This window comes from Heterocephalus glaber, unplaced genomic scaffold (genome assembly GCF_053883595.1).
Source record: "Heterocephalus glaber isolate CG9 unplaced genomic scaffold, H.glaber_assembly_v1.0 deba00000347, whole genome shotgun sequence".
In the NCBI taxonomy this organism is placed as follows: Eukaryota; Metazoa; Chordata; class Mammalia; order Rodentia; family Bathyergidae; genus Heterocephalus; species Heterocephalus glaber.
In genome coordinates, this window is record NW_028258143.1 from 60,309,929 (window position 1) to 60,331,474 (window position 21,546).

Sequence of the window (21,546 nt, forward strand, 5' to 3'; positions counted from 1 at the left end):
TGAGTTACAATTCAGATGCTGGCCACTTATTCTTCCAGATATTCTGATACACAGATTTAACAAAGAGTTCTGGAAGAAACTTTACAACATCCTTTCCTGTGTGGGGTTAACTGAGAAATCCTGGGCCACTGTCTCTCCAAGGACACTGAGATCTGCCTGTTTATAGATGAGAGACTTTGAAGGCTGTGTGGAACAGCCTGAGCCTTTGTTGACCAACCTGAGTTATATAACCAGCCCCTGTGAACGAATTGAGTTCTGTGTGTCTTTTAGCAGCTGCTGGATCCATTTTTTATGAGGTTTTTCTGGGGCGGGGCTTTGTTCTTAGGTATCTTTCATTAATTGGTCACTGACAGTCCTGTTGTTCAGTTCTGACACTCTGTCCATAGTTTTGACAGAATTTTTCATCTCCTGAATTTGTTTGGAACCTTTTTATGGACTCTTAATTCTGTTTTTTAAATGCTAGTCATTAATGTTTTGTATCATTTTGTTTAGCTCTGGTAGCTTTTGTATTAGTGTATTCTGATTGTTTTGTTTATTAAGCCTATTTATTTAGTCGTGTCTTTGAGCTCACCAAATTCTGTATCCTTTTCAAATAGTTTGTGAGGCTTTGACTTCCTCCCCTTCAGTGCCCCATGGATCAGTTTTTGGGGGAGTTGGAAGTTTTTGGAGACATTTTATTGCCTTGTTTTCTCATGTTTTAATTTTCTGTTTGGTGGTTTGTTTGTTTGTTTGTTTGTTTGTGCTGAGGCTGGGGCCTTGATTATAGTGGATGACTTTGTTTCTAGTGTGTAGACCTCTTTAGTTAATGTCTGTTTTTCAGCAGTAACCTCTTGAGTGTGTGTGGCTACCTGTAGACTTTTTGCCTCTGTCCCAGAATCCAACTGATTTCATTTGCGAGTGGAGACTCCAGTACCCAGTTCTTCAAGAATTGGCCCCTGGGTTGTTAGTGACACAAAAGCAATCCAGATATTTACATACAGAGAAAACTAATTAATAGCAGCAACTGTGCCACCTTATCTGTAGTAATAAAATCAGTAATCAGTAGCATCAAAAATAAACCAGATATTGGCATACCCTAAGCACCAATAATGTACCACTCTTAATTGTAGAAAAGAAATTTGTAATTATAGTACAACTACTAAGACAAACCAAATACTGACCTACAGTAAATATCTACTAGATGGGTCAAATTTACCTCCACTAACAACAGAACGGTATTCAATAGTAATAGCCTAGAATTTACTAAATGTCTAAAGATTCAGAAAGCTTAATGGTTTGTAGTAGGACAAGTAGAGCGGGAGTGGAACTGGAGAATGAGAAAAGTACAATTTAAAATATTAATGGAAGTTGAGAAGGAGTAGTGAAAAGTGAGATAGGGGAGCCTTTGATGAGTAAAAAGAAATTGATAATATTAGAAGAAAGCTGTCACAGAAAACAATGAACAAGAGAAAAAGAACAGCAAAATGAAGGAAAAAATAAGAAAAAAACAAGGGAGAAAAGAAAAAAGAGAAAGAAAAATTAAAATTTAAAATACAAAGGAGAGAAAAAGTCCCAAGCCCCCCAAAATCTGATGAAGGAAAGAGAAATTTTTTAAAAAATTGAGACAAATTCCTTTATATTTTTGAATGAGTGGTTTCTTTCTTTAGATCTATAGTCTTGAAATCCATCAAATCATGATTTTCTCTGCCTCTCTTCAGGGCCTGTGGGTTTGTGAGATGTACTCCCTCCACCAGAGGCCCCTCTGTCCATTCACCCCACGCCTGTAACCATCTAAGCCAAGGTGTGTCCTTGTTCACATTGGTTTTTTGGAAAAGCAGTCAGCTGTCTGGCCTCCGTTTGGCAGGGGACTGTTGGACTGAATGCCTGCACTAGCTGGACCTGGTTTCTCACTGTGAAGGGCAGGGTATGTGTCCTCAGCCTGAGTTTAAGCTTCAGGGGGTGGGGTGGGGGTCATGTCCTGTGTCCAGCCTGCACCTCCTCTGTGGTAGTGGCTAGAGGCAGTGTTTCACCCAGTCACTTTGGGAGCATAGCACTGGAATCCCTGAAGCTGCTGGCTACGTCCATTCTTTCTCCCTGGGTCTTCTGACCTTTCTGGCTTACCTTCTCTCCCCAAGCAGTGTACTTGTCCACAGTCAAGTCAGTCGGTTAATTCGCACTTCTGCTGCATGTCAAGGGGAAGCAAAACATAGAGCCAGCTTGGAGTTGATGATCGTGGCTGGGCAGCGTGGTGGGTGCTCTCTCTGCCTACAAAATAATCGTTAAGGTAACTAATTCTCAAATTGAAATACCTTACCAAAAATTGTTTTTTAACATAGCGCTAATCAGGGCTTTGATGATGTCAATAATTAAAACACTCTAGAGTCTATGTAGCTTTTAAAATATTTCCACTGATTTAAATGCTTAGGAAATACACTAACCGCTTTTCAGAAACCTTTGAAGTTTAAAAATACCTGGAAATGGCCTGAATGCCAAAAGGAGTCACAAGTAAGAACACTTTAATTGCACACATCCTTTTAACACCAGCGTGGCATTGACCAGTGCTTTTTGTCTCTCACAGCTACAGAAACCCGCGTCTGATTACCTCCAGTTCTGTTTCCACCCTTAACAAGACCTGATTGTCATCATTGTTGCTGAAGGGAGTGCCCACTGGTGGGCCTGGGTGGACTACTTACCTTACTTTCTTTGCTCTGCATCTTGTGCTCTGCTATCCCAGGAGAATCTCATTTTCCATTTTCATACTTGCTGTGACATGCTTCCTAGCCACTCTCTTACCTTACTTCCCCTTGTCTCCTTGCTTCGCTCTCATGGTGCCTCCCTGAACATAGCACATCCATCCATCATTTTTGCAATCCTGTTCCCCCTGTCCTTCATTTTTCAATCATTTCAACACGCGAATTCTCCAAAAATAATCTTTTTGCCTCTCATTCTTGTGACCAGAATCTTACTTTTGCCCCTTTTTTGTTTGGTTAGAAAGCTGTGATTGAAAGAATAGGAAAAGATCAGAGGCTAGAATGAATGCCTCCCTACTTCACAAACTTGGGCCAGACTGATCAAGCCAGATGTACTTGAGATTATGTATTTTTTAAAATGCTTATCCTGATACAATGATAAATAAAATATAATGTTGCTTTGCACCACATTTTACTGAAAAAAATTGGTAACTCATGCATTTACTCATTTGATGCTATGGGATACCGTAAATGGTTTTAGATAACTTTTGTGGGCCAGCATTTACCATGATTTACTGTTGTGGTCAGAATATGTCCACATTCAGAATATCTGATTTAAAGGTAGATTTTGGAATACATCCTTTGATAAGTTAGAAACTCTTTTTATAAGCCAATACTTGAAAGAAATGCCTACTTATTCTGGTTTTAATATATGAACATTAACTTGTTCTAAACTTCGTATTTATTTTTTAAATTAACAAGTCCTCTTTTAAAGCCCTTTTAGGTTCACAGTTGAATGGAAAGTACTGAGTTCCTGTGTACCTCTAGGCCTGCACACATATACCCTTCCCTGTTAGTACTCCACACCACTGTGATACATTTGTTATAATCTATGAAGCTACTATTCTTTATTATTATCATCCAATGGGTCTTATTTACATTAGGCTTTACTCTTGGTGCTGTACATTTTATGTGATTTGGCAAATGTATAATGTCACATGAATATCCACCAGTCGTAAAAATGCTCTATGCTGTGTTTATCCCTTCCTACTGTCAGACCCACAGTGTCTGACAACCACTTATCTTTTCACTGTCTCCATAGTTTTGTCTCTTCCTGGATGTCATGTAGTTGGAATTGTACAGTATGTAGCCTTTTCAGATAGGTGTCTTCCATTTAGTAATAAAGGTTCATGTCTTTTCATGGCTTGACAGCTACTTTTCTTTTTAGCAATGAATGGTATTTTCTCATCCAGATTTACCACAGTTTTTACATCTATTCATGTAGTGAAGGATATCTTGATTAATTACTTTACAATTTTAGCACTTATGAATAAAACTTCTGTAAATATCCATGTGCAGATTTTTTGTATGGACATGTTTCCAGTTCCTTGGTAAATACCAACAAATACTATTGCTGGCTCATATGGTAAGATATGCTAAGTTTTATAAGAAATTGCCAAACTGTCTTCCAAAGGATATCACATGCAAAACAAAAAAATTAAAAAAGAATCTAGACATTTTGTATTTTTGCATTCCCATCACCAACAGGTAAATTGTTCCTGTTGTCTTACATCCTACTAGTATTTAGTATGTATGGTCAGTGTTTTGGACGTTAGCCACCCCAATGCAGTAGATGTATAGTGTTATGTCATTGTTTTAATTTGCAGTTTCCTAATGACATAAGGTTGAACATCTTGTCATGCTTATTTGCTATCTGTATTTCTTTTTGGTGAAGTGTGCAGATCTTTTGCTTTTTAAATTGGGGTTTCATTTATTGTGGCCTTCTGAGAGTTCTTTGTATGTTTTAGGTAACATTTCATTATCAGATATCTTTTGCAAATACTTTCTTTTCTTTGCATATTCTAGTCATTTGTCTTCACATCCTCTTGGCACTGTATTTTTCAGAGCAGTAGTTTTAAATTCTAATGAAATACAACTTAAAATTGTTTTTCATGTATTGTGTGCTTTTAGTGCTATTTATAAAAGGTCATGTGCTAGGTTTTCTCTTATGTTATTTTCTAGGAGTTTTATAGTTTTTCAATCTCATGTCCATGATCCGCATTGAGTTAATGTTTTAGTTAATCTGAGTTAATTTTGGGGAAGAGTGTAAAGTTGGTGTTTAGATTCATTTCTTTGCAGATAGATAGATGCTCAGTTGTTCCCTCACTGTTCATGGAAAAAGCTGTCTTTGCTCTTGCCACTTTGTCAAAGGTTAGTTGACTATATTTATGTATTACTCTTTTCCCTTACTGTGTCCTTGTTTTCACCAGTACCACAGTGTCTTGATTTCAGTAGCTTTATAGTAAGTCTTGAAGTTGGATAATCCTCTATCTTTTTCTTGCCTTTCTGAGTTAGTTATTCTGGGGGGCTTTGTTTTTCTCTACATAAACTTTAGAATTATTTTGTTGATAGCCACAAAATAATTTGCTAGGACTTTATTGAAAGCCTTGGCATTTTGATATATTTAGTCTTCCTGTGCACAAATATGGAGAAAATATCTATTTAGATTTATTTTTTTCTGTAGACTGAGTACTTTAAAAGTAGGTTGAGATTGATGTTAATTTTTGTAGTCATATAATGAGTCATATAAGCATTCTTTTAATAATGTTGTATAACTAGAATTTTCATTTCGGATGCATATTACTAACAGCAGTATTTATTTTAACAACATAACAAACTGAGATGTTCACCATTACACAGTGTTCTTCATAGTTGTGTTGACTTAACTTATTGTTATATATTCTTTTCTCATTTAGTTCAGCTCATTTTAAGAGTTTTTTGCCTTAGGGATACAAAAGTACACATGTGGTATTTAGTATAGACCTCTGTATATGGCTTAGTTACAATATTAAAAGTTTTGATTTATAAAAGTATTAAATTTGGGGGTGGGTGGGAAGTGTGTTTATAAAATGAACCCATTAAACGTTTGAAAGTTCGTGCAGGAAATTGCTCCTGTGCTGCAAAAAGATAGTGCTCATGATCCTTGCCATAAAAGTAGTTGCTGAATTAGTATTCCAGCAATGAGAAACTGGATTTTGTTAAGATACCAGTCTTGATGTTGCTGATTTTTGAAACGATGTCATTTTTCAACCAAGAAGCTGGTAATAGAATATTTCCAGATGCCAATATGCCACTGTAATGACATTTTTCTATGTACTTTTAAATTTAGTTGTTTTGGTACAAATAGCTTACACAAAACATGGCTTTTAAAAAGGAAAATGAAGGTTTGCAAAAGGAAAATAGTAAAAGAAAAGTATTTATTTGTTATATAGGTTTAAACAAAATAATTGAGTCCCTAGTTATACACTTTAATGATTGATTTTTTTTCCCCCCTGGGAGGTTGTACTCAGATTGCAGTAAACTAAACACCTGTTAATTTTGTCTATGTGTTTTCATAATTTGACCCAGAACTGGTATGAATTTTACTTTTGCAGCATCGGTGAAAACAATTAAGTAAATTAACCCTTCTTTATGAAAATAATATAAGAAGGGCTTTATTATGCATTTATTTTTGTCACCACTGCTAATAAACTTATTGTTTAAAATCTCCTTTTCCTGTCCCCTTGGGCAGATCCCACCACCTTAGTCACTTGAGTTATTAAGTTAGTGTTTCTCATCCAGGTCCATGGTGGTGCATTGCCTGCAATCCCAGCTTTTTGGTTGATTGAAGCAGGAAGTTCACAAATTTGAGCCCAGTTTGGGTAGTTTAGCAACTCAGTGAGACCCTGTCTCAAAAAGTAAAAAGGGCTGACAATATAGCTCAGTGAAAAGGCCCTAGGTTTAATGCCCAACACTATTCTCCTGGAAAAAAAGTAATAGAGAAAGGCGCGCGCACACACACACACACACACACACGCATGGCTAGGGGGATAGTACCTCTCAGTTTTCGGATCATAGAAAGGCCAGGCCACTGTGTGATAATACTGTCACTATTCACATCTTTTATCCTCATTTAGCCTGCATTCTAGTGGGGAGACAGACGGTAACATAGATATGTAATATGTTAGAGAATGATAAATACAGAGAAAAATGGAGAGGAGGCTAAAAAATGTGTGGTGATCACATGGAATGTTTTAGATAGAATGGCAAAGAAAGGCCTGCTGTTAGGAGAATTAAAGCACTACGGTGCTTCAAACAGTGCCTGGCTTATACAAAGGATGAAGTAGACAGTGGCTAACAGATTATCATCATTACTAGTATGTAAGATGTATAGTTTTGAAAGATTTTACGACAAGTGCTGTAACTGACATTGTAATGTAATTACAATGTATGCAATTTTATAATAATTATTTTGAGTCACTAAGTGAAAAATTAACTTGGAAAGGAGTGCCATTGAATCAGATTGAATTTTTGGTTGGTTTTTATACATTTGGTACTCAGTTTTGTGGTTTTTATCTTTTGGCAACTATGCACTTACACAATATACCTGATACTCAAATGATGACCAAAAAATGAGCCATTACAAAGTTAGTTCAGTTGCTGTGTGTAACACTTACAGAGGATTACTTATTTTCAAAGACATTTTCCCCTAAGTAGATCAAAAGAGTGATATTTTATTGTGCCTACACATCTGCTTCAGTGATAGATTATTGAAGCAACCTGTAACTACGTTATTGTGCCATCTACCTTTTTTAAATGAATCATTTCTCAGAGTATACATTTGATTATTGCTAGTCACTTATCTGAAGTTTTATAATTTACAGTGTATGTTTTACAGAATTAATACGTACTTGAATGAATAACTTATATCCTATTGTTAATTATATGAGTTGATTTTGTTGATTTGCACTTATTTTAAATAGAGCTGCCATCTTATTAGAATACAGATTCTTGAAGTAGGTATTGATGATCTTCTGGATTTCTGCAGGATCTGTTTTGATTTCATCCCTAATTGCATGGATTTGAGTCTTTCCTTTTTTTTGATAAGGTTGGTTAAGGGTTTGTCCATTTTATTTAATCTTTCAAAGAACCAACTCTTCGAGTCATTAATTCTTTGTATTGTTTTCTTAGCCTTGATTGCATTAACTTCTGCTCTGATCTTTATAATTTCCTCCTTCTTACAAGCTTTGGGCTTGACTTGTTCTTTTTCTAGAAGCCTGAGGTTCAACATTAGGTTGTTTATTTGAGCCTGTTCTGTTTTCATGATATGGGTCGAAGAAATAGACAGATTCCTACATACATGTGAATTACCAAAATTGAATCAAGAAGATAATAAAAATTCTAAATAAATCAGTATCAGTCAATGAAATTGAAGATGCAGTTAAAAACTTACCAACAAGAAAAAGCTCCGGCCCTCATGAATTCACTGCTGAATCTACAAGAAATTTAGAGAAGACCTAATGCCACTATTTCTTAAACTCCTTAATGAAAAAGGGAAGCAGTACTTCCAAATTCATTCCTGGAAGCAAGCATTACCCTGATATGAAAGCCAGAGAAGGCCCCAACCAAAAAAGAGAGCCACAGGCCAATCTCCCTAATGAGCATACGTGCAAAAATCTTCTGGAAGATACTGGCAAACACAACACAGCAAGTCATCATGAAGGTTATACACCATGACCAAGTAGGATTTATTCCAGGGATGCAAGGATGGTTCAACACGCACAGATCAATAAATGTAATACACATGACTAAATAGGATTTATTCCAGGGATGCAGAGATGGTTCGACATATGCAAACCAATAAATATACTATATTAACAGAGCCAAGGACAAAAACCATATGATCCCCTCAATAGATGCAGAGAAAGTATTTGACAAGGTCAACACCCACTCATGGTTAAAAACCCTACAGAAAATTAGCATAGTCTTTATCTCAATCTGATAGAAGCCATCTGTGACAAACCAACAGCCAGTATCATCCTAAATGGACAAAAACTGAAAGCTTTCTCTCTAAAATCGAGAACAAGACAAAGATCTCCACTGTCACCACTCTTGTTCCATATAGTTCTGGAAACATTAGCCTGAGCAGTTAGACAAGAGAAAGAAATAAAGGAATAAGGATAGGAAAAGAAGTTAAATTATCCTTATTTGTGGATGAGATGATACTCTACATAGAAGACCCCAAAAGCTCCACAAAAAGACTTCTAAATTTAATAACCAAATTCAGTAGCAGAGCAGGATACAGAGTCAACACTCAAAAATCGACAGCTTTCCTATCCATGAATAACAAACTCACTGAGAGAGAAATTAGGGAAACAATACCTTTCACGATAGCATCCAAAAAAATTGAAATACCTAGGAATCAATCGAACAAAGGAAGTAAAAAAACCTCTACATTGAAAACTACAGTATTCTGAAAAAGGAGATCAAAGAAGATCCCAGAATATGGAAAGATTTCCCTTGTTCTTGGATAGGAAGAACTAATATAGTGAAAGTGGCCATACTTCCAAAATTGTTACACAGCTTTAATGCAGTCCTGATCAGTGTTCCAATAGCACATCGCACAGAATTAGAAAAAAACAATCCTAAAATTCATTTGGAACTAGAAGAGACCTAGAATAGAAAAGGCAATTCTGATCAACAGAGTCAAGGCAGGGGGCATCACATTCTGTGACTTGAAATTATAGTACAAAGCTACTGTGATTAAAAACGTGGTGGGCTGGGGATTTAGCTCCGTGGTTTCGTCATCTGCTGTGCAAGTGCAAAGACCCGAGTTCAATCCCCTGTACCAAATAATAATAATAATAATAATAATAATAATAATAATAAAAACAGCATGGTAGTTGTGAAAAAAACAGACCTGAGGATCAGTGGAACAGAGTAGAAGATGAGAAACAACTCCAGACATACTCAGCAACCTATCTTTAACAAAGGAGCCAAACACCTTCACTGAAAGAAAGGTAGTCTCTAATAAATGGTGCTGGAAAAACTGGCTTTCCACTTGCTGAAGATTAAAACTAGACCCATATCGCTAAAATTAGACCCTTATCACTAAACTAAACTTGAATTGGATCAAAGATCTAAATATTAAAACAAACACTTAATCTGCTGGAAGATAGAATAGGTAGAACTTTTGAAGATATTGATGTAGGCAAAGACTTCATGAATAAAATCTTGGTCACACAGGAACTACCACAAAGAATCAACAACTAGGATCTCATTAAAAAGCTTTTGCACAGCAAGAGAAATCACGAACAGAGTGCAAAGACAACCCACAGTGTGGGAAAAAATTTTTGCCAGCTGTTCCTCAAACAAAAGACTAACATCTAGAATATATAGAGAATTCAAAAAAAATCAGACACCTCCAAATTTAAAGACCCAATCCAAAAATAGGCATCTGAAATGAATAGACATTTCTCAAATGAAGAAGTACAAACAGCAAGTAGATATATGAAAAAATGTTCAACATCACTGGTCATTCAAGAGATGCAAATTAAAACGATGCTGAGATTCCATCTCACTCCAGAAAGAATGGCTATTATAAAGAAATCAACCAACAACAAATGCTGGTGGGGCTGTGGGGAGAAAGGAACCCTTCTCCACTGTTGGTGGAAGTATATACTGATGCAACCACTGTTGAAATCAGTCTGGAGATTCTCAAAGAACTAAAATTAAAGGTTCCATTTGACCCAGCTATTCCCCTTCTTGGTATCTTCCCAAAAGAATTAAAAGCAGCATACCACTGCAGTATATGCACACCGTGTTTGTAGCAGTACAATTTGTTATAGCTAAATCTTGGAAAGAGCCCAAATGCCCATCAACTGCCAGCTGTATAAAGATGTATGTTGTTTTTACACAATGGAGTACGACTTACTCTGCCATAAGGAAGAGTAAGCTGGAGACATTTCTAGCTAAATGGATGCACCCTGAGTACTCTTAAGTGAAATAAATCAGACACACATGTTTAAATACTGCATTATTTCCTTGGTGTGAGAAACTGAAAGTGGAAATAAGGACTAAAATGTACAATAGACATTGGGAAATGGGAAGAAAATGTTCAAATGAGAAGGCGAACAAGGGAGGGGGCTGGGGAAAAGGAAAGAAGGGACAAGAAAAAAGAAAATTGAAGGAAAAAAAGTGGAAACAGCTTTTGTACATAAGGGAGGGGGAATGGAGAAAAAAAGAAACAAGATATATCATATACTGGTACAGATTCCTTATGATGAATATTATGTATATCTAAAATATGTCAATAGATGTTTTGCTAAAAAAATACAAATAGAACTTGCAAATCACTTATAAACTGATGGACACTTTAAAAGAAGAAAAGCCTTATGTAGATCCTTGTTCCGAGAACTAAGATAATTTATAATGTAAAGATTAGAGAAAAGTGGAAGTCTGTAAGTTATATTTGAAGAAGGTTTAAAGTCTGTTAGAGTTGCCTTCACAAGAATTGTCAGTTTAGATTTTATTTGAACTCTTATTTGTATTTTATAAATGAACTTATGGCATTAAGCACACTGCATTAAACTACCATAGAAGTGTGACTTAGTAGCACCTACCACTCAGATTTTGGTTTCTAATGATATTCTAAAAGGTACCAGAGCTGTTAGAAGAAATGGCTAATGGCCAAGGCTAGAAGCCTGGAGTATCTTGTTATAACAGAAAGGAAGCGAGTGCTCAGAAGCTGATTGATGGTGGCATGTTACAAGAAGGCAGAAGCCATTTCACACAAATTCCCACTGACCAAATCTGAAATAATTTGAACATCAAAATAATTAGAAGCAGTTGTGAATTTACAAACCATAGGGAAAAACTAGAAATCAATACGAAACAAGTTATGTATCTGTATCCACATACACACATACATACAAACAAGTAGGAGAAAAGGCTGAAAGGGTATCTATCTGTTAAATAAGGTTGAGGTAATATTGAAGTTCATAAAAATCATGATTATGCTACCATAATAGTAAAGTTCAAAGAATCACATGCCAAATGGAGAGAAATTTTGAGGAGGAATGGGTTATTTACATGGTCTTAAAAGTATTTGTCCTAAGATTGCTTATTGTTTATAGGGAAAAGTTAGTAACTAAGAAGTAGGAAAATTATGGAGCACCTTGTCTGGTGCTTAAAATCACCAGCAAGGGACAGGTAGACTCCATGCACCTCTGAATGTGATATATCACTTAGGTACTCCTCTGCAAGAGTACATTGCTTGAGTCTAATCATGAGGAAACACCAGACAAGCTCAAAGTGATGAGTTTGTTTGATTTTTAGAGGATGATGGACTGTAAAATGTTCATGTTATGAAAGTCAGAGGCTAAAAGGACTTAAGTTAAAGGAGGCAAATGACCTAGGACATACTCGATTCCAAGACTGGATCTTATGTCTGGAGAAAAATGTGTTTCTTAAAGGGTACTACTAAGTCAGTTGACAACTTTATAATACAAAATGTAAATTGTTGTGTTGATGTAGTTACTGCAGTTGTAACATTTGAGGTTTGTAGGAGATTTATAGGAAATGCACACTGAAATATTTATGTGGAAAGGGCCATGATATATGCAGCTTATTCTCAGATGGCTTAGAAACAAGTGTGCGAATGTGTGTTTTTCTTTGGAGAGAGAAGAGGCAAATAGGACAAAATATGATGGAGATGATTCTGGGTAGTTAGTTATGCATTTGTTCCTTGTTCTTTTCTTGCAATTTTTCTGTAAATTAAAACTATTTACAAACAAACTTTACATGTATGTATTGGTACTTAGGTCTTCTGTACTTACCATCTTTGCTCTAGGTTGCTAATTTAATTGTAATACGCCATTAGTTTCTAAGATGTTAATGTGCATTACTTACAGGTGTACATATTGATTTTTAATTTCTTTTGAATAGTGCTGGGCCTAAAGGAGATAACATTTATGAATGGAGATCAACTATCCTTGGGCCACCAGGTTCTGTATATGAAGGTGGTGTGTTTTTTCTGGATATCACATTTTCATCGGATTATCCATTTAAGCCACCAAAGGTAAGAACCGAGAAGTATGTTCTTTAATATTTCTCCTTCTCCAAAGAGCATTGATTTTAGAGTTTAAATGTGTATTAATGTAATTATTTTTATTCATGGTTATTCATAAATTAAGAGGAAAAGTCTTATAGAATCAGGGCTTTCAAAACTGAAAGTAATTGACCCCCACCTTTAACAGATAACTTCACATTCATCACAGGGTTTGTTAATTTTAAATAAAGCTGTATTTTGTACATGAATGAAACAAATTTTCAACTTACAGATATAAAGGGATATTTCCTATGAACCTTCCTTAAGGAGGATGGGTAAAAGGTAAACTTGTTTGGCAGCTTTCAGGAGTAATGGTTTAATAATGTGAATTTTGCTTTTACAGTGAAGCGAAAACTAGAAAACATAGAAAAGGAGGAAGATCAATAATATTCAGTAAATTCATTTTGTGTCCTATGTGGGTATAGTGTTGTTAGTAACGGAAATGGGGGGGGGGATGGTAGCCAGTTGATTTTTAGTTCATTTCAAGAAGGGCTGAGTTGTGCCTTGTAATGACTGTCATTTATTTTGCAAAGCTTAAACATAAGTTACTTGAATGGCTTCCTCTTCTGCTTTGTTACTCTAAAATGGTCATGTCAGCAGGTAAACCTGAACATAATTGTGCCCTTGTTACAGAGACATTCAGCGTGCCAGGGAAAAGTGTGTTATCAAATCTGTAGCCCTTAACTATAATGAAATGGTTTTTTTTCATTTTATGTTCCCTGTAGTAATTGTCATTCATGTAGTGATTTAATGCATCTGTATGTGTGTAAAAAGGTTTTTTTTGTTTGTTTTTGTTTTAAAAGAAAACATTTCTCAGGAAAACATTATCGAACAAGGGAACAATAGTTCCACCTAGTGGTATTTACCTCAAATTTCAGATGCCAAGGGTTTTGTTACTTGAAGATACTCCCATTAAAGGCTATCAGTTTTTTGATTGCTTTACTGTATAGTCCTATCAGAATCTGAGATGTTGAAATTAGTATATTAATATGTTTTAAATTGCTCCCAGGTCTCTGGAGTCTGCCTTGCTGAATCAGTCAAATAAAATTCCTCATATTGATCATACCATGAATTGTATTAGAGTAGTTCTAGAGGTATATGAAACCCTCACCCCAGCTAACCAGCGATTTGTTGGAGTGTGTGATTGTCTTTCCTTCCTTTCTTTTATGCCCCCATTCCTTTCAGAAGGACACTTTTTGAGAGGGTTAAATGTTTTCTTGCAAGATTCTACTTTATGAATTAATCACCAGTTATTATTTTGAAACTTGCCAGTATTTGTTACTGTGATTTATCTTTGTTCACACGTCAGGAATATATCTTTCTTTTATCTAGTCACTTAAAATTTTGCTTTAATATGTTAATGTAACAAGGCAGTGAACCAACTTGAAAAGAAAGACTGAGAAATAGAAAGGCAGGTAGTACAAGTGATTGCACCAACCTTCCTCTCAGTTCTCCATGACTTTCTGACGCATGGCAACGAGTTAGCTGAGTTGATACTGATGCTTCTACTAAGAAACTAATATAACTTGTATGTTAACGAAGTCTTCCTCAGTTCTTACTTTGGCATAAAAACATTTCTGCTCTTCCTCTCTGCTCTTTTTCTCTTACTGTATATGTGTGTAGAAATAATATGGTAGATGCATGCATACACACGTGTAAAATTTCTATATTGTTCATTTAGATTCAATTGATCAACTCATTTTGTTTAAAAACCAATGTAGTTCTTTTTATGCCATGAGAAAATAAGTATTTCTTTAACTGGCAAGTAAAACCATTTAAATTTGCAATTAAATTTAATCTCAGGTTAGTGCTGATTAAATAAGTTGCTGTTAACCCATTTATGACAATGATTGCAACTTTTTGAATTTTTGCATGAAATTCATAGATGTTACTTAGAAAAATTCAAGGAACAAGAATTTGCAAAGAAAAACTTGTTTTATGTTCCATTGTTACAGGCTTTCCAAAAATGTGATACTGGACACTGAAAGGTTAAGTATCACCTGTGATGTTTTAAAAGGTGAACTTTAGTCGGTAGTAAAGCATTCATGTTTTTTCCTGTTTGCATTGTGACTTAGGTTACTTTCCGTACCAGAATCTATCACTGCAACATCAACAGTCAGGGAGTCATCTGTCTGGACATCCTGAAAGACAACTGGAGTCCTGCTTTGACTATTTCAAAGGTTTTGCTGTCTATTTGTTCCCTTTTGACAGACTGCAACCCTGGTAAGCAAATAAGCATACACTGTAAGGCTACTGTGCATTTACTTGATTACCTTAAATGTTGATTGAGAAATAAATACTGTTGGTAGAAAAATTACCATAAAACATTTTGTAAGGAAATCATCAGTGCCATTTCAGTTAAACTAGGCCAGAAGTTTCTGAGTTACTTCATTTACTTAATGATGCACCCTCTGTAGTTGTTCCCTCACTTCCGTTCATGCTGTCTGTTTTTTCTAGATTACATAGCTGTATAGCTGTTTCTATCAGGAACTTCAGCGGCATCTTAGACACTGGTGCTCCCTCTTCCTCCACGCATGCCTTAGGGTAGCCAGTCAGTATGCAAGGGCTTCTCAAACCTTCCTTTTCCTTTTTGGATTAAAGTTAATTATATTAGATGCAGCACTTACGGATATTAAAGTGATAGCTGATGAGAGATTTGAACTCAGTTATGATTATATAAACTCAGAAACAGTCTTTAGTATATAATTCATAACTTTTCCAGAAATGCCTAACTGCCACATAGAAAGTTTAACGTGAATAGCTGACTTGATAAAGTGATGTTTAGACCCAGAGGTCCATGTGTTATTTCACTATGTGGCCATTTTTAAAGGAGTTGGCTTTTTCTAAATATTTGATACTTAGCTTTTAGCCCTAAAAACTGTCACTGTTAACCTTGGTCATGGCATATATAGTTGATATACCTGGCTTAGATACATATAATCCATTGCTCAAACAGCTAATTGTTAAACAAAATGGCTCAGCTCAGTATGAAATGACAGGAAAAGATTCTTAAAATATATTAAGTGCAAAAGCAAGGTATTAAAAAAAATACATGCACATGATGATGTTCTAAATGCATATAAGCTGTTTTTGAAACAACTGTTTAAAAAGTAACAATTATTTGCTAGAGAGAAAATCCTGAGTAGTTGGTGTCAGAAGGATGAGAGCTTTTACTTTTTTACTGGTTATCATTTGGAACACCTCAAATACTATCTTGTGTATATGTTTTTAAAATAAATTTAGAATAAGAATTCACATCTCAGTGTCAACTTTTATTTTAAAATTCTACTTAAAGTGAAATGGCAAGTAAGATTTTTAATGGTGCTATGAATGGTGATTAGAGGTCATTACTATATATAGAATGAAGGAAACATTTCATTCTGAATAGCATTGACTGTAAGATCAGAGTTGTATGTAAGAATTAGTTTTTAATAGCCATAACAAACCAGAGATACAACCATCTACTATACTTTGACTATTGAATGAAATGCCAAGACTACAAATAATTTTTATCTATCAAAGGTATACATCTTTTATAAAAGTTAGATCCATTAACTCATTCTTTTTCTAGTGGGAGACTTATTTGCACATTAAAATATATAGATAATCACATTACCTTAAACATTTTTTTTGAATATCAAACCATGGTATATCAGAGTACTGCTGAAATATAATTGTTTAATTTAATAGAATATTAGAACTGTACATTTAAGACACCACATAATATCTTGTAATGTTTCCACTTTTCCAGCGGATCCTCTGGTTGGAAGCATAGCCACTCAGTATTTGACCAACAGAGCAGAACATGACAGGATAGCCAGACAGTGGACCAAGAGATACGCAACATAATTCACACAATGTGTATGCAGTGTGAAGGGGCAGGAGGCGTCTTCCCACTGTGCTGCAAATCTTTATAGCCTTTACAATACGGACTTCTGTGTATATGTTATTACTGATTCTACTCTCTGCTTTTATCCTTTGGAGACTGGGAGACTCCCAAAAAAGGTAAATGCTATCAAGAGTAGAACTTTGTAGCTGTAGATTAGTTATGTTTAAAACGCCTACTTGCAAGTCTTGCTTCTTTGGGATATCAAAATGTATTTTGTGATGTACTAAGGATACTGGTCCTGAAGTCTACCAAATATTATAGTGCATTTTAGCCTAATTCATTATCTGTATGAAGTTATAAAAGTAGCTGTAGATGACTAGGAATTATGTCATTTGTATTAAACCCAGATCTATTTCTGAGTATGTGGTTCATGCTGTTGTGAAAATGTTTTACCTTTGTCAGTTTGTAATGAGAGGATTTCCTTTTACCCTTTGTAGCTCAGAGAGCACTGATGTATCATCTCAAACACAATAAACATGCTCCTGAAGGCATAGTTTCCTGTCGTAATGTTTCAAGTCAGTCTTGTCAGAAGGTGTGTCTGAGATGATTGTTGATGAAATAAAGATGTGGATATGAAGATTAACTATTAAGGACCAGCACAAATGAATGAATTATTAAATGTGTAGAGTTTTTCTTGAAGTCTTAATGAGAAAATACGATGAGTTGACATATACAAAACTGGATTTAAAACCATTGATCTCAAAAAACCTGAAAGTTTTACGTTGAGCTAAAAACGAAAATCCTGACTCACTCAGGAGTTGTAATATCTTTTAGAAATTTGACTTCCAAATTAGTGATTTCTGTTCAGCATTGCACAGTATTGTCAGTAATAACTTTGGTATGTTAGCTATTATATGGTACCTTGTTTTAAATCTTGGTCTTAATTTTTATGGTGGATTACCATTTTTACATGGCCACAGGCAGAGTTGAACCCAAAACCCTTGTCTGCCTGAAGGCTAGAAAAGAACTGTATGTTAATGTGCAGATGTGGCATTTAGGTTTTCATAAGTTACTTTCTAGTTGAAATTATTAAATATATTAAGCTTACAGTTATTAAGCTTTCTTATAAGAGTTTATAAACAGTATAATTGTGCTTTTTTCCCCCTTTGGGATAATTGTCTGGTTATATAATCAAACCTGTAGTCTCTGGGGCAAGTGTCTTCTCTGATCCTAAAATGGTAATAGAATACCATCTTAAAATTTAAGAGTTGATTAGCATAAAAATACATTTCTTCAAGATAATAAAACAAAACATATATAGTTGCACATACACTAAAAACAATGGGTTATTTTAGTATTTGTCAATAGAAGTTTAAAATCAGAGTAAAAATAAAATTAAACTTTTATATCTGTTTTCACTTAAACACCCCAGACCTCAAAAGTATCCCGTTACAAACAAAATGGTACTATTTTGAAAAATTAGATTTGTTTACAGAAACCTCTGAATTTTGATGGTTTTAAGCAGAAACTAATAATCTGCAGTGAAATTCAAATAAATGTGATAAGAGTGGAGAGTTGTTTCTTTTTTTCCTTTTGGATCGAACTCAGGACCTTGTGCTTGCGAGGCAGGCAGGTGGCAGCACCACTGGGGTAAATCCCCGGCTGGAGAGCTTTTATATAAACCAAAAATATTTTTATGAATTGTGGGTGAGCTGCAGAAAGTAGTTTTTCCTCACTGCCAAGATTGTCCATTCTACATCCCCAAGTAATAAGCTTTCATCATGCTAAATATTAGGGTGTTTGGGGATGTTGTGATTGAACTTTCTTCAGTTATTCTGAGCCTAGTTAATACCACTAACCTACTTTGCTTTCTTGGCCTGGGACAGAGTGGATTGAACTAGTTAAAATATTTGTGTCTCTTCTACAAACTACCTTGAAAAAGACACTTCTGTGTATTTCAGTTTATTCATATATGAAACACTGGAATTGAATTTGATTATTTCACTGTTCTCTATAATCCCTCAGACCCAGTAATTGTAAGCTTATAAATTTTTGTTTTGTGTATTCTGCTTTTTGTTTCAGTAGACTGGGTACACTTTAACATGAGCTTAATAGCGTTTAGGTATTCTAATAATTCTACCTGTCACACAAAAGCCACATTCTCAGTTTGAGAGAAGATAATTAAAAAGGATATATTCTTAAAAATCATGTGTCATTTTAAAAATTTGGTCTCATTATTTCTGAAATACTGGTCTTCACAGTTACATAGGTATTAACCCCTGTATACTATTATTAGGGAGTCTTTTCTCCATGAAACTTTGCTCTAGATGTAAATTGTGGCATTGAAATAAAACCCATTTGAATGGATTGTTTTGGGGTTTTTTTCACCATTAGAACAAGGTTTATGAGTTGTAAATGCAAATGTAATGTCCTAAGTGTATGAGAATGGCAGGGACACCAGGCATCTCATTGAGCCTGGAGTGTTATTAGGATCACGTGCCCTCAGAGGGCCTGAGCTGTGCACCGCTACATGCCAGGCATCGTTTAGTTGCTGATGTACCCTGTCTTATTTAACAGCCCTGAGGAGCTTTAGGACTCAAACAGTGATCATCCTCAGTGACAGAGTTGGGACAAACAAAGATAGTACACAACACACAGCCAGTACAGTTCAGAGGCACAGCGCCCATGCTGTACTGCAGGCTCAGCTGAAAGTTTTTCTTTATGACATCACAAGTCAGTGTTGAATACACTGAAACAAGTTGATACTATTTCCTGTAAAAATATACATTTATAGATTAATTATAGCTCCTGAAAATTACTGTTAGGTGAAGTATACTTTCCATTTTAGTCTGTCATTATTTTAATACTCTGTTTTAGTCTCAGCTAGAACTGTACACAAAATTGAATAATAGTTTGCAGTAAAAATGAGATATTTATTAATATTTTCCAGAAATACTTTTAACAGCACAATTTCCCTTTTTTAATTTGAAAATGAAACACATGATATTTGAAATCATCCCTTTTCAATATAACCACATCAGGAAATTAAATATGTCAAGCATTTTTCAAAATAAAATTTTTTGGCTCTCTATAGACATTTCTTTTACAAAAACCACAGTCTTAACTAATCACAGAGATGAAATTCAGTTGATATTTGCAGTCTGACCGATGTCTGTGCTGCTTTTTCTAATAAGAACTGTGTGGTATGGTGTTCTGATGTGTACTTAAAGAACTTGGAATCAGCCCACTACCTTATCTCAGAGTACTGGTATAACAATACAGTAGGATATAAGTCAGTTTAAGTGCTGTGACTGGATACAAAACTAAGTCATAGTCATGTTAGTCCAAGTCATTGACACATTTTAAAATGTTACTTACATTGTGGTCTTTGAATAGATTCATAGCATTACTTGAAACATCAGTTATTTTCTTTACCCATTGCAGATTGTTTTAAGAGACTGAGAAAATGATTCTACAATAATTACTTATTTCAGTTAGTAGTGTATCTTATTTTAGGTAAATAAAAAACACAAATCCCTTTGTTTCCTATCAAGGCAGTAAAATTAGTAAGGTTTTTCAAGCAATATCCATGCCCTAAATTCACAGTTGCATTTTAGTGTGTATACACTATTTGAAATGAAACTTAGATTTTTAAAAAAATAACTAATATCTGTGCTTTTTCATATTAAAAGTTCTTCAGTGGTTTAAGAGTACATCTCCACTGTGTGGTGGAATGTTTCTACACAGTGGACTTTCAAAATGGTTATGAAATGAATTGCTGAGGGTGCTTATGTAACTTATTCCCAGCTGTAGTGAATAGTGTTAAAGCCTTGATCCTTGTCAGCCAGCATCAGCCTTGTCAAACTAGACATGAGAAGAAACCCTCTAGGCCTGTGCACATCTTTCTGAGGTACATGCACACCTAGCCTCGCTTTCGCTCTTCCTTTTCTTCTTGACCTTGTTAAACCCATAAGCACTTCTTTGAAGGGAGTACCTGGAACTCTCCATTCTCTCTCGTTTCAGTTGCCACCTGTTGTGCCCTCACTTGTGGTTCCAGTAGTTTATGAAACTGGAAGTCTTAAGATGAACTTTAAATGACAGTAACCAATATATTAATATATATTTATTTATGACACATGTAAGTACTATCAATAGTGTGTATTTAGACAAATTTGAATTCACTTTAAATCTTCCATACTACAGTTAACTGTTGAATCTGATGAGGCTAAAGTTAGTTGTGCATATCTATCTAACAGGTCTCTAAAAGCAGTTTCTCCCTCCAGGTTTATCTCAAGCCCACCTCCTTTGTTTTGTACTGCTGCCATTTATAGTTTGTCTATTTTTCTGAGATGCCATGTACACAAACATCAGAAATAATAATAGGGAGAAACCCAGCATATGCATATCTCCAAATACCAGTAACAGGCCTGGGGATTTGGCAGTGTTTGTCCTAAAACCAGGAATCCTTTCTCTTTCGTTTCTTTTTTTCTTCGGAAGGAAAAAGGGGCGAGAAGAAGGCAGCTATACTATGTAACCCTTTAACTGAGTTCCATTGTGAATTGATTTGTTCTATACATTTTAAATGCTTTCAAATTAAAAAGTTCTCTCAGGCAGCATAATACAGAGATGAGTATATTTTCACATCAGAATTTATCACTTTCCTGTCCTGACAGATTTTTTTTCCTATTTCCTTTTCCTAGCACAAGAGAATACATCTTGGCTAATGTGTATCCATTTTCTGTTGAATGTGAAATTGAGCAGTTATCCCTGCTGACTTAGCAATGAAAATATTAGTATGGTTTTGAAAGTTTATCCAACCTATATAATATTAAATAGGATTAATTCTAGTTGATGATTTTACTCTGTCTTTCAAGTTACTCTTGGTACCCGGTTTCTCTAGCTTACATTTTGGCATTTTACTACAGTTTATCATCTTATTCCTATTTCTGGGTGATGAGTGAGTTTTGGAAAGATCCTATCTCTGTTCCTTTTCTCTATGTCTAAATACCTACTCCAGCATCTAATATCTATGTGGGGTTTTTTTTGGCACCAGGGGTTGAACTCGGGTCCTTGCGCTTGCCCAGCAGGTGGTGAAACCACTGAGCTAAATCCCCGACCCC

At 35.2% G+C, this 21,546-nt stretch overlaps 1 protein-coding gene across 8 annotated transcripts in view; it reads left to right on the forward strand.

Moving 5' to 3' along the window:
* The window catches only part of Ube2e3 (ubiquitin conjugating enzyme E2 E3), a 98,297-nt gene extending 81,318 nt beyond the window's left edge, over window positions 1-16,979 (forward strand). For all 8 annotated transcript variants that reach the window (XM_087201099.1, XM_087201101.1, XM_087201090.1 and 5 more), the window contains 3 exons: window positions 12,435-12,567; window positions 14,673-14,820; window positions 16,349-16,979. In XM_087201099.1, coding sequence (XP_087057225.1) covers window positions 12,435-12,567; window positions 14,673-14,820; window positions 16,349-16,446 — 379 coding nt within the window. In that variant the 3' untranslated portion in view covers window positions 16,447-16,979. The remainder of the gene's footprint in view (window positions 1-12,434; window positions 12,568-14,672; window positions 14,821-16,348) is intronic.
* Window positions 16,980-21,546: the final 4,567 nt, after the last annotated feature.